Source organism: Lepidochelys kempii, chromosome 8 (genome assembly GCF_965140265.1).
Source record: "Lepidochelys kempii isolate rLepKem1 chromosome 8, rLepKem1.hap2, whole genome shotgun sequence".
NCBI lineage: Eukaryota > Metazoa > Chordata > Testudines > Cheloniidae > Lepidochelys > Lepidochelys kempii.
The window spans coordinates 51,919,568-51,933,659 of record NC_133263.1 but is presented as its reverse complement, the minus strand read 5'-3'; the positions used below and the strand labels follow the sequence as shown (position 1 = coordinate 51,933,659).

The 14,092-nt window shown below is 42.2% G+C and overlaps 1 protein-coding gene across 7 annotated transcripts in view; it reads right to left on the bottom strand.

The window, feature by feature from the left end:
- RALGPS2 (Ral GEF with PH domain and SH3 binding motif 2) overlaps positions 1 to 14,092 on the bottom strand; it is a 279,019-nt gene that overhangs the window by 136,967 nt on the left and 127,960 nt on the right. For all 7 annotated transcript variants that reach the window (XM_073356496.1, XM_073356498.1, XM_073356497.1 and 4 more), the window contains one exon: positions 2,815 to 2,907. In XM_073356496.1, the coding sequence (XP_073212597.1) occupies positions 2,815 to 2,907 (93 nt within the window). The remainder of the gene's footprint in view (positions 1 to 2,814; positions 2,908 to 14,092) is intronic.

Below are 14,092 nucleotides of genomic sequence, written 5' to 3'. Positions count from 1 at the left end.
AGGGGCATTGCTGGCACATGATGGCATATATCACATTGGTGGATGTGTAGGTGAACGAGCCTCTGATAGTGTGGCTGATGTGATTAGGCCCTGTGATGGTGTCCCCTGAATAGATATGTGGGCACAGCTGGCAACGGGCTTTGTTGCAAGGATAGGTTCCTGGGTTAGTGGTTCTGTTGTGTGGTATGTGGTTGCTGGGGGGGTATTCGCTTCAGGTTGGGGGGCTGTCTGTAGGCACGGACTGGCCTGTCTCCCAAGATTTGTGAGTGTGTTGGGTCATCCTTTGGGATAGGTTGTAGATCCTTAATAATGCGTTGGAGGGGTTTTAGTTGGGGGCTGAAGGTGACGGCTAGTGGCATTCTGTTATTTTCTTTGTTAGGCCTGTCCTGTAGTAGGAGAGTTCTGGGAACTCTTCTGGCTCTATCAATCTGTTTCTTCGCTTCCGCAGGTGGGTACTGTAGTTGTAAGAATGCTTGATAGAGCTCTTGTAGGTGTTTGTCTCTGTCTGAGGGGTTGGAGCAAATGCGGTTGTATCGCAGAGCTTGGCTGTAGACGATGGATCGTGTGGTGTGGTCAGAGTGAAAGCTGGAGGCATGTAGGTAGGAACAGCAGTCAGCAGGTTTCCGGTATAGGGTGGTGTTTATGTGACCATCGTTTATTAGCACTATAGTGTCCAGGAAGTGGATCTCTTGTGTGGACTGGACCAGGCTGAGGTTGATGGTGGGATGGAAACTGTTGAAATCAAGGTGGAATTCCTCAAGGGCTTCTTTTCCATGGGTCCAGATGATGAAGATGTCATCAATATAGCACAAGTAGAGTAGGGGCATTAGGGGACGAGAACTGAGGAAGCGTTGTTCTAAGTCAGCCATAAAAATGTTGGCATACTGTGGGGCCATGCGGGTACCCATAGCAGTGCCGCTGATCTGAAGGTATACATTGTCCCCAAATGTAAAATAGTTATGGGTAAGGACAAAGTCACAAAGTTCAGCCACCAGGTTAGCCGTGACATTATCGGGGATAGTGTTCTTGACGGCTTGTAGTCCACCTTTGTGTGGAATTTGGTGTAGAGGGCTTCTACATCCATAGTGGCCAGGATGGTGTTTTCAGGAAGATCACCGATGGATTGTAGTTTCCTCAGGAAGTCAGTGGTGTCTCGAAGGTAGCTGGGAGTGCTGGTAGTGTAGGGCCTGAGGAGGGAGTCTACATAGCCAGACAATCCTGCTGTCAGGGTGCCAATGCCTGAGATGATGGGGCGCCCAGGATTTCCAGGTTTATGGATCTTAGGTAGTAGATAGAATATCCCAGGTCGGGGTTCCAGGGGTGTGTCTGTGCGGATTTGATCTTGTGCTTTTTCAGGGAGTTTCTTGAGCAAATGCTGTAATCTCTTTTGGTAACTCTCAGTGGAATCAGAGGGTAATGGCTTGTAGAAAGTGGTGTTGGAGAGCTGCCGAGCAGCCTCTTGTTCATATTCCAACCTATTCATGATGAAAACAGCACCTCCTTTGTCAGCCTTTTTGATTATGATGTCAGAATGGTTTCTGAGGCTGTGGATGGCACTGTGTTCCACACAGCTGAGGTTATGGGGAAAGTGATGTTGCTTTTCCACAATTTCAGCCCGTGCACGTCGGCAGAAGCACTCTATGTAGAAGTTCAGTCTGCTGTTTCGACCTTCAGGAGGAGTCCACCTAGAATCCTTCTTTTTGTAGTGTTGGTAGGGAGGTCTCTGTGGAATGACTTAGCCACTCCCAGTCTCTATTCAAGCCTAAGTTAATTTTATCCAATTTGCAAATGAATTGCAATTCCACCAATGTGATATATGCCATCATGTGCCAGCAATGCCCCTCTGCCATGTACATTGGTCAAACTGGACAGTCTCTACGTAAAAGAATAAATGAACACAAATCAGATGTCAAGAATTATAACATTCATAAACCAGTCAGAGAACACTTCAATCTCTCTGGTCATGCGATTACAGACATGGAAGTTGCAATTCTTCAACAAAAAAACTTGAAATCCAGACTCCAGCGAGAACTGTTGAATTGGAATTCATTTGCAAATTGGATACAATTAATTTAGGCTTGAATAGAGACTGGGAGTGGCTGGGAGTCATTATGCAAGGTAACCTATTTCCCCTTGTTTTTTCCTAACACCCCCCTCCCCCCGACGTTCTTGTTAAACCCTGGATTTGTGCTGGAAATGGCCCACCTTGATTATCATACACATTGTAAGGAGAGTGGTCACTTTAGATAAGTTATTACCAGCAGGAGAGTGGGCTTGTGGGGGGGGGGGGGGTGAGAAAACCTGGATTTGTGCTGGAAATGGCCCACCTTGATTATCATACACATTGTAAGGAGAGTGATCACTTTAGATAAGCTATTGCCAGCAGGAGAGTGGGGTGGAGGGAGGTATTTTTTCATGCTTTGTGTGTATAAAAGATCTTCTACACTTTCCACTGAATGCATCCGATGAAGTGAGCTGTAGCTCACGAAAGCTTATGCTCAAATAAATTGGTTAGTCTAAGGTGCCACAAGTACTCCTTTTCTTTTTGCGAATACAGACTAACACGGCTGTTACTCTGAAACTGTATTTAAAGGAATCTGCAGGAAACAATTTTTCAAAGGAAAATATTTCAATGTCAAAATTGAAAAAGACTCAAGTGGAGAATGGAGACTTACATTACTAGAAACACACTGTATGCGGTATAATTGCATTCAAGAGTATCTTTAATAATAATTGGATCCTTGAAGCAAGCTACAACAGGTTATAATAAATCTATTTTTCAAGAAGAAATAAACAAAATTACAAATTACTTACCGCCCAAGTTTTAGTCAGCCTGAAGATGGGGGCACTTTGCAATCCAGACACCACTGCCATAAGGGCATGCAGGTTATTCAGCTCATAAAGTTTCTGTAGATGAAAACACATACAACTGAAAAAGTACTCCAACTGCAGTAAAGTGATGGATATACAGTTGTTAAAAATACTGATAAAACATTTTAAGATTACACAGAAGGCAAGTTAAGCTCATACATTAAAAACAAACCATATTATATAACACTGTAAAAATGGTATCCTAATTAAATCTTTACAGTGTATAACTGGTGAATCCTTGAGTGATTGTAGCTATTATCTTTAGGGGACTGAGTTTCATGGAAACTTTATTCTTTGTGATTCTGCACAGATAACCATATGTGAACCTCACTCACTACACATTAACAGAATAGTTAAGATTTTTTTTAATCCCCATCCTTTCATTTTTAATTAAAAAAGCAAAAGCCATACCACAGTGATTTGTACAAATATTTATCAAGCATATACAGTAAATCTCACTATGACTAGAGAATAGGTTTTTTTGGTCTTTATAGTCCTTATTAGATTTGGTTTTGTTTTATTTTTAGTTCTCTACTTCTATTACATTCAGGATATATGAATGTCTTACATCACCCTATACATTCTTACACCATCCTATATATTCCAATAAATGATAAACATACTGACAAATTAACTGTCTTCCCTACATTGCAAAATTAGTGAATTCAAACCGTGTAGAGTTGAAACACTATTAGGAATACTTCACATCTTTTGTTCTCCAAGCATTACATGGAGAAGTGCAGAATAAGCTGAAGTTTGATTTTAAAGTGCAATAGCTATTTCACACTAGCTCCCAATGTGGACATACCTATTGTGCATTAAAATACCTTTGTGCAGTTTAGTTTAATCCACTTCCAAAATTGATGAAGTTAAACTGCACAAAGGCATTCTTAGTGTGGAATAAGTGTGTCCACATGGGAAAATAGTGAGGAATAGCTATTCAGCAATACCTTTTCCCCCACGAAGACAAACCTTTAGAAATATTTCACATCTTTTGGTCTCAATGTCAAAAGAACAATTTCACTCTCAATACTTAGGGCTTGTCTACACGGGGACACTCAGAAAAATTAATCTTAACTAACTAAAGGTGTGAATTTACAGTGGACTAGTTAAACTGCATTAAACCCCCATGGGGACAGTCAATCAGAATTAAAGTGGCCTTAATTCAGTTTATCTCAATTCAGTGAATTAAGCTAACCCAAATTAAGGCCACTTTAATTCTAAATAAGAACACTCATATGGGGGTTTGTTCCTGTATAGCTAATCCACTTTAAATTGACACCTTTAGTTAACTTAGACTAATTTTTCTGAGATCCCAGGGTGGACAAACCCTTAATTTTTATCACCCCACAATGCTTGATTTTAAAAAAATTCTTAGGCCAACACTGGTACCTAACCCCATAAGGGTGCACAATGCAATGAGGAGGGAAGAAAGAACAGAGGGACTCTCCATACCTTATGCTCCATACAGACAGCCCCATGCTTATAATTTGGTATCATAAGAGTACTTGCCTCTGCTAAGAGGAGGGGGCAAGACCCCGTGCTGCCCACCTTGCATGGAAGCCAGCAAGCTGGCCTGGTGCAAAGGGATTTAACTGGGAATTGGTCCTGCTTCGAGCAGGGGGTTGGACTAGATGACCTTCTGGGGTCCCTTCCAACCCTGATATTCTATGGTTCTATGGAAACAGATGCTCTATCATTTGCTCACCCTAGAGCTCTGTAAGGCATCATGACTACTTTAGGGACAACTGTAGCTCCTGCTGTGGTGGTGCTCTTCCACACTGACCCAACACATGATTCGTACCTTAAAGTCATTAAAGAGCACTTAAAGCAAAAACCACACACACACACACACTTCAATATTATCTGAACGTTCAGTAATGCAATTAAAATTATATTCGCATTTATGTAAATGAAAGTATGAGTTACGTAGTATGTGATTAGTTGAAATTCACTTGTTTGTTCTATTATAAAGATTCCTGATTTTCCCCATGTTATGTATTCCTAGCACTATCCCATAAAGAAAACCACTCCCATCCAAAATTGCACATGTAATGCTAATTACGTTTTTATTGCCATTAAGCACAAATCATTTTAAAACCAAAAATAAAAATATATATGCAACAAAAATATTTGTCTGTTGCAAACTAGAGAGTTTAAACACCATAAGACACTAAGTAGTTTCTGAAGTGGGTCATCCAGACAGATTCTAAAGTACTTTACAAGATTATGTTTATATATAATGAGAATCCTTCTTCCACCACTGAGATGCAGCTTTCTCTTGGGTAAAACTCAATAACTGATAGTCCATACAAGCACTATGCAAACAGCTTTAGAAGAAGAGAATAATACAATATCTAACTGAAATTAGAAGGAATGTAAGGTAAGCAGGAAGTAACAGTGAATACTAATATTTGGCTATGATTAACATCCTTACCCTTAATAAATGTGGCCAGCACAAACACCACTACTCTTGCAAAAACTTCCACAGGTGTTTAGCCACAAGTGTTAATTCTTTAAAACTGTAATTTTATGTCTCATTAGAAAGATAAATACCTCCAACAGTACTTTGTCCCAATATTCAGCAGCATGCTGAAGCATTGGTTAAAGTGCTAACTAATGGGGTAGAGTGTCACCTGCTGAAATACTGCTTCTTGCAGGACTCTAAGCTTACCTTAAAGGTCTCCCACCCAAATATTAATCAAGCCCGATTCTTCTTAGCTAATGAGATCATAGCCAAAAGTAGTATGGATTCTGGAAAAACAAAACTACGTAAGAAACATAACCCTTTATCCATAAGAGGTGTGATCTAAAAAACTAGACTGCAAAACAGACATTTTGGAAATTATTTGCAGTTTTGTTGTAGCCTTGTTGGTACCACGACAGAGACAAAAGGTTGGTGAAGTAATATCTTTTATTGGACCAACTTCTGTTGGTGAAAGACAAGCTTTTGAGATACACAAAGTTATTCTTCAGGTCTGGGAAAGGTACTAAATGTCACAGCTAAATACAAGATAGAACAGATTAAACAAGAACATTCTGAAAACAAAAACCAAAAAACCCCCAATCATCCTATCAGATGATCAGAATCAAATACACATTAAAAATGCTGCTATGAAAGGATGCTGCTGTGCTGTCAATATTCCTTTGGTGGCAAAATCCCCAAATAAAACTTCTATATTACAATAATCGCCAAATAAAACTTCTGTATTACAATGAATAAATGTTATTCTGCTCTGAAGTGCCAGGAGTCCTGGTTTATGTGGACTGGAGTCAAACTTTTGTTTAAATTTTCCTCTGAAATTATTGATCCCAAAAGATATAATGACGATATAACAGGATAAAACTTATGTAAATATTGGATAGCTCCAACTTGGGACTGGGAGTTTTGGTATTTGGATCTTCTGGAATTAACTTTGATAATACTTTCAGGCTAGGATTTTCAAAGGAGCCTAAAGGAGTTAGGTGCCCAGTCCCCATCAAAATTGAAATAGTAGCTTAACCCCCTTAGGCTCCTTTGAAAATTCTAGCCTCAGTTCTTCAGGACCTTTTGATTCCAAGAGAGTCAGGTCAACAGGCCTTGAGTCTAGCACTTAACATTATGACACTTTTTAAATTTCACGCATAGCCTACTCGGAAGAGGTTCATCAGATCCTGCTAGAGATCTCCAAGGCTTGTACAAGATAAAGTTACTTTCTGAAATGGAAGAACGGTGTAGCTCCTGAGCCAGCCAAACTGATTAAGTCTCAAGAACTCCAGGGTGACTGACTACAGCTGAAGTTCTCCTCAGTTTTTTCAACTCACTATTCCCCAGTACAGGGACATTTAGCAAAGATTTTCAAAAGCACAAATGGCAGCTGGTGCTTACTTGTCTTCTGTGCCTTTGTAAAAATCACTCTTAGTCATTGCATATGACACATTGAAGAAATTCAGAAACCTCTTTCAGCTTGCTGTTGAGCCTCCATCTTTGAGACACAGAACATGGTGCTCACAACCTAACTGACCACCACGCTAAAGTCTTCCAGAATATTCTCCAAACCATTTTTCCTGGAGACAGTGTTTCTGATGGCAAACAGTTAAGGAACAAAAGATAGTGAGCTAAGATGGCAAAAAGAAAAGGAGTACTAGTGCACCTTAGAGACTAACCAATTTATTTGAGCAAAAAGAAAAGGAGTACCAGTGGCACCTTAGAGACTAACCAATTTATTTGAGCATAAGCTTTCATGATCTACTGCTGTACTCACTACTCACGAAAGCTTATGCTCAAATAGATTGGTTAGTCTCTAAGGTGCCACTAGTACTCCTTTTCTTTTTGCGAATACAGACTAACACGGCTGATACTCTGAAACCACATTATGTGATGGTTCATAAGGACAAACTGGCAATGTGTCCGCACCCTAACATTCCCCTAAAAGTAGTCTGAGTTTCATCTAAATAGTTAATTTGCCAGTATCTTCATGTAAATTGCACTTCCTAGCAGGAGAGGATAGGTTCATAGATTCCAAGGCCAGAAGAGACTATTGTGACCATCTAGTCTGACCTCCTGTATGCTATAGGCCATAGGACTTCCCCAAAAATGTATACTCCTCCCCGATGAGGGGAGTACCGCTAAAATCGACCTTCCTGGGTCAAATTTGGGGTACTGTAGATGCAACGCTGTGCAATTCGATGGTATTGGCCTCCGGGAGCTATCCCAGAGTGCTTCAATGTGACCGTTCTGGACAGGACTTTCAACTCCGATGCACTAGCCAGGTACACAGGAAAATGCACTGGGAACTTCTGAATTTCATTTCCTGTTTGGTCAGCATGGGCTGCTCAGCAGAACAGGTGACCATGCAGTCCCAGAATTGCAAACGAGCTCCAGCATGGAGCAAACGGGAGACACTGGATCTGATTGCTGTACGGGGAGAAGAATCTGTACAGGCAGAACTCTGATCCAGCAGAAGAAATGCGGATATAAATATGCCAAAATCACACAGGGCATGGTGGACAGAGGCTACACCAGGGACACACAGCAGCGCCGCATGAAAATTAAGGAGCTCAGGCAAGCCTACCAAAAGGCAAAGAAAGCAAATGGTCGCTCCGGGTCAGAGCCCCAAACAAGCCGCTTCTATGATCAGCTGTATACCATTCTAGGGAGGGGGCCCCACCACTACCCCACCACTGTCCATGGACACCTGCAAGGTGGCAGCTTCATGCAACATGGAGGAAGATTTTATGAATGAGGAAGAGGAGGAGGAGGAGGAGTATGTGCAGCAGGCAACCAGAAAAATCTGTTCTCCCCGGAAGCTAGGACCTTTTCCTCACCCTGGACCCAACATCCTCCCAGGGTGTATTGTTCCAGGACCCTGCAGGCACCTCTGGTGAGGGCACATTTGTAACTACACTGCAGGGGTTAAAAGCAATTGTGTTTAATGTTTGATTTGCCCTGAACAATTGGGATGCATTCGCGGCCAGTACAGCTACTGGAAAAATCTGTTAACGTGTCTGGGGATGGAGCGGGAATCCTCCAGGGACATCTCCATGAAGCTCTCCTGGAGGTACTCTGAAAGCCTTTGCAGAAGGTTTCTGGGAAGGGCTGCCTTATTTTGTCCTCCATGGTAGGACACTTTACCACGCCAAGCCAGTAGCAAGTAGTCTGGAATCACTGCAGCACAAAGCATGGCAGCAAATGTCCTGGGATTCGGTCGCATTCATGCAACATTTGGTCTTTATCTTTCTGTGTCAGCCTCAGGAGAGTGATATCATTCGTGGTCACTTGGTTGAAATAGGGGAATTTTTGTAGGCAACAGTAATCCCCTATTTGGTGATCCCCAGCACATTAGACCCCGGTCATGCGGGGCTGTTTGCACTTGGCTAAAAGGGATCATCCCAGAGAATAGCACTTGGCTAAAAGGGATCATCCCGGAGAATAGCCACGCGGGGGGGGGGGGGTGCGGAAGAGGTGTGTGTGCTGCACATCCACCCCAAAACTGCAGCCCCTCCTTTTAAATGGCAACCGCAGCCCCTCTTTTTAAACGGCAAACCCAACAGGCCTTGGTTGCTATAGGAAAGGGGGGTGCTGCAGTTTGAAACCATTCCCATGTTATGAATGCAGAAGAAGCCAACCCCGCGTACCCTTTGGCTTATCATGGCTGCCTGGAAACTGAATTATGCTGCCCAGCCGCGTGTGATGCGTCACCATACTGGCAGCTCAATATAAAAGGCAAAAATACTACCTTGTACCTAAAACACATAGAATCATAGATATTAGGTCAGAAGAGACCACTGTGATTGTCTAAGTCTGACCTCCTGCACAATGCAGACTACAGAATCTCACCCACCCACTCCTGTAACAAACGCCTAACCTTGTCTGAGCTATTGAAGTCCTCAAATCATGGTTTAAAGACTTTGAGGTGCAGAGAATCCTCCAACTAGTGACCTGTGCCCCACGCTGCAGAGGAAGGTGAAAAAACCCCAGGGCCTCTGCCAATCTCCCCTGGAGGAAAATTTCTTCCCGACCCCAAATATGGCGATCAGCTAGACCCTGAGCATGTGGGCAAGACTCACCAGCCAGACACCCAGGAAAGAATTCTCTGTAGTAACTCAGATCCCACCCCATCTAGCATCCCATCACAGGCCACTGGGCATATCTACCGCTAATAGTTGAAGATCAATTAATTGCCAAAATTAGGCTATCCCTTCCATAAACTTATCAAGCTTAGTCTTGAAGCCAGATATGTCTTTTGCCCCCACTACTTCCCTTGGAAGGCTGTTCCAGAACTTCACTCCTCTGATGGTTAGAAACCTTTGTCTAATTTCAAGTCTAAACTTCCTGATGGCCAGTTTATATGTTCTCGTGTACACATTGGTACTGAGCTTAAATAGTTCTTCTCCCTCCGTGGTATTTATCCCTCTAATATATTTATATCTCCTCTCAGCCTTCTTTTGGTTAGGCTAAACAAGCCAAGCTCTTTGAGACTCCTTTCATAAGACAGGTTTTCCATTTCTCGGATCACTCTAGTAGTTTTTCTCTGTACCTGTTCCAGTTTGAATTCACCTTTCTTAAACGTGGGAGACCAGAACTGCACACAATATTCCAGATGAGGTCTCACCAGTGCCTTGTATAATGGTACTAACACCTCCTTATCTCTACTGGAAATACCTCGCCTGATACATCTCAAGATGGCATTAGCTTTTTTCACAGCCATTTCACATTGGCAGCTCATAGTCATCTTGTGATCAACCAACATTCCGAGGTCCTTCTCTTCCTCTGTTACTTCCAAGTGATGTGTCCCCAGTTTATAACAAGAATTTTTGTTATTAATCCCTAAATGCATGACCTTGCACTTTTCACTATTAAATTTCATCCTATTACTATTACTCCAGTTTACAAGGTCATCCAGATCTTCCTGTATGATATCCAATCCCTCTCTGTATTGGCAATACCTCCCAGCTTTGTGTCATCTGCGAACTTTATTAGCACATTACCGCTTTTTGTGTCAAGGTCAGTAATAAAAAGATTAAATAAGATTGGTCCCAAAATCGATCCCTGAGGAACTTCACTAGTAACCTCGTTCCAGCCTGACAGTTCACCTTTCAGTGTGACCCACTGTAGTCTCCCCTTTAACCAGTTCTTTATCCACCTTTCAATTTTCTTTTCCAATTTAGCTAGTAATTCCCCATGTGGAACCATATCAAATGCCTTACTGAAATAGAGGTAAATTAGATCCACTGCATTTCCTTTTTCTAACAAATCTTACCTTCTCAAAGGAGGAGATCAGGTTGCTTTGACACGATCTACCTTTTGTAAAACCATGTTGTATTTTGTCCCAATTACTATTGACCTCAATGTCCTTAACTACTTTCTCCTTTAAATTTTTTTCCAAGACCTTGCATACTACAGATGTCAAACTGACAGGCTTGTAGTTACCCGGATCACTTTTTTTCCCTTTCTTAAAAATAGGAACGACCTTAGCAATTCTCCAGTCATACAGTACATCCCCTGGATTTACAGATTCATTAAAAAATTTTTGCTAATGAGCTTGCAATTTCATGTGCCAGTTCCTTTAATATTCTTGGATGAAGATTATCTGGGCCCCCTATTTAGTCCCATTAAGCTGTTCAGGTTTGGCTTCTACCTCAAATGTGGTAATATCTACCTTCATATCCTCATTCCCATTTGTTGTCCTACCATTATCCCTTAGATCCTTATCAGCCTCATTAAAGACTAAGGCAAAGTATTTGTTTAGATATTGGGCCATGCCTAGATTACCCTTAACCTCCACTCCATCCTCAGTGTTTAGCGGTCCCAATTCTTTCTTTGTTTTCTTCTTATTTATAAGGCTATAGAACCTTTTACTATTGGTTTTAATTCCCTTTGCAAGGTCCAACTCTACATGGCTTTTGGCCTTTCTCACTTTAACCCTACATATTCTGACCTCAATAAAGTAGCTTTCCTTGCTAATCCCTCCCATCTTCCACTCCTTGTAGGCCTTCTGCTTTTTCTTAATCACCTCTCTCAGATGCTTGCTCATCCAGCTTGGTCTACAACTCCTGCCTATGAAATTTTTCCCCTTCCCATGTGCTGTTTGATGTGAATTGCTTGATTCACTGTGAGAGAGTCTCCCTTTTGTTCTCAGAAATGTATCTTCTTAAATTCTACTCTCCCTCCCCCCCACCCCCCCTGCAGCTGCAAATGTTTCTATGATCCCAGTCCCTGAGGTTATCGCAGATTAGAAGGCGAAAAAAAAAGTGCTCATGATGACATGTTTTCAGAGCTCATGCAGTCCTCCCGCACTGATAGGGCACAGCTGAATGCGTGGTGGCAGAGGCCAGGAAAGCATACAGTGAGCGTGATTGGAACACGCAGGAGGAGATCCTGAAGCTAATGGGGGAAGCAAACGGACATGATGAGATGCCTGGTGGAGCTGCAGGAAAGGCAACTAGAGTACAGACCCCCACTGCATCCATTGTGTAACCGCCTGCCCTCCTCACCAAGTTCCATATCCTCCTCACCCAGATGCCCAAGAATGTTGGGGAGGAGGGGGAGGAATGGGAAGCACTGCTCCAGGCACCCAGCCACTCAATTCCAGCAGATGGCCCAAGCAAGAGAAGGCTGCCATTCAAACAGCTTTGATTTGTAGTGTGGCTACAATAAGCAATGTGGTCTTGTCCTTCCCTCCTCCCGCACCCCACCTGAGCTACCTTTTACTAGTTGGCATTGTCAGTGATCTCAAGTTTTTTTTAATAAATAAAGAATAAATGGATTCAGAACAATAGGGACTTTATTTCCTGTGCCAGCTGTGGTCGAAGGGGAGTGGCTTACAGGGAAGTACATTCACCAAAGGGAGCGGCTTTGCATGAAGGACAAACACACACAACTGTCACACTGTAGCCTGGTCAGTCATGAAACTGTTTTTCAAAGCCTCTCTGATGCGCTGCGCGCCTCGGTGTGCTCTTCTAATTGTCCTGGTGTCTGGTGTTCAAAGTTGGCCACCAGGTGATTTGCCTCAAACCTTCCACCCTGCTACCCACAATGCACCACTCCATGAGTCAATGCTAGCCACGGTATTGAAGATGCACTCCACCAACCTAATGCGCTTAGTGGGGACACGCATGATCGACTGTATAAAATCGCTTACTAAAGATCAATTTCTATTAAATCGACCTAATTTCACAGTGTAGACATGCCCTAAATCTATCCTAGTCAATCCACACAGCAAAATCTCTTGTCCTGGTTCTCATCTTGATTACTACAATATCTTTTTCTCTGGCCTTGATAAATGTAATTTTGCCTCCCTCATATCCACTCAGAATCTTGCTGCAAAGATCATTCTCCTAGCCCACTGCTTTGATCATGGTAACTCTCTCTTTGCATCCCTCCACAAGCTCCGCCTTCTCTATTGCATTAAATATGAACTGCTAGTTCTCACTTCTAAGGCCCTCTCCACCCTACATACCATCTCCCATTCACTGTTGAAGCATCAGCTCCTCCCTCTGACCAGGCAACTATGTCAGTGTCCGTCACCCACTTGTTAGATTTTCAAATTAGCATCATTGTGCTTTCTCCCATGCTACCCCTCATGCTTGGGAGGAGCTCTCCATAAATCATCTGCAAAGCTACCTTGTTTTCCTCCTTCGAATCCTCTTAAAAACAACTCTCCTTTGTTATGATGCCAACAAAAAAGCTTGACAATGGTTATATCACTGGCATGCTGAGGCCACTGCCCTTCATGCTGACCAATACGGTCTCACTGTTTCCTTCCACTCCTCCATCCATATGCATCCACCTGTTGTTACTGTCTTAGACGTAGATTATAAACACTTTAGGGGCAGGGACTGTCCTTTCATTCTGTTTGTGTAGTCCCTAGCACAATAGGGTCCTGGTGCAGGAGTACTGCTACGGTAATGTAAATAATGAATAACCATGATGGAAAATCGTTTCTGGATTATAATTAGTACTCACTGGTCTAATGTAGTTTCCACTTCATGTCACAGAACATTAAGAGAAACAATCCTCAAATAGGAACCAGGGTGGAGGTTCTTTTCTACAGGAAATAAGGCTCCCAGGCATCCCATCAAAATTGCTGATTTGATGCCGATAGGGCCACAGACTCAGCAGCTACAGGTGGAGCATTTTTCTCTCTCTAGTGTTGGCTTTTCTGCATGCCTGAAGTAAGGAGGATTTTCAGAGGACCTCAGTTTAAACTGATAAGATGCAAAACTAAACCTTAAAAGTCTTGTTTCTGGTGTATGTATCTGATATAGCCTCACTTGAAAACATTTGACTCCTCAAGCTCATGAACTGCCTTGAACAGCCAGTTAAGGGCTTCAAGCTTGCATTTTAAAAGGGAAGAGTAATCTGTGCAGACAGAAACAAACTATTATTGACTATGTACGTAAATTTTCTCAACATCTCTGAAAGAAGCTTCCATGTGTCTCAAACTCTGCAAGTGCAAAATGGACAACTTTTGAAAAATAGAACAGTTTAGATAATGTGGGATTAGTGTTATCCTATATTCTCCATAACCTCAGTTTCATTAAATTTGTGATGAAAACAATTTACAATTAAAGATAATACCAAATGTACAAAGAATAGAAATGAATTTGGGTCTAAACAGAAGAAAAGTTAGGTAATACAGAAGCATCTTGTGTTCACAAGTTCAGAAAGCACATTCTAGTTCCAGGGATGAAGTCAGACACTAATTAGAATTCCTGTGTTATGAAAGTACAAGATAGA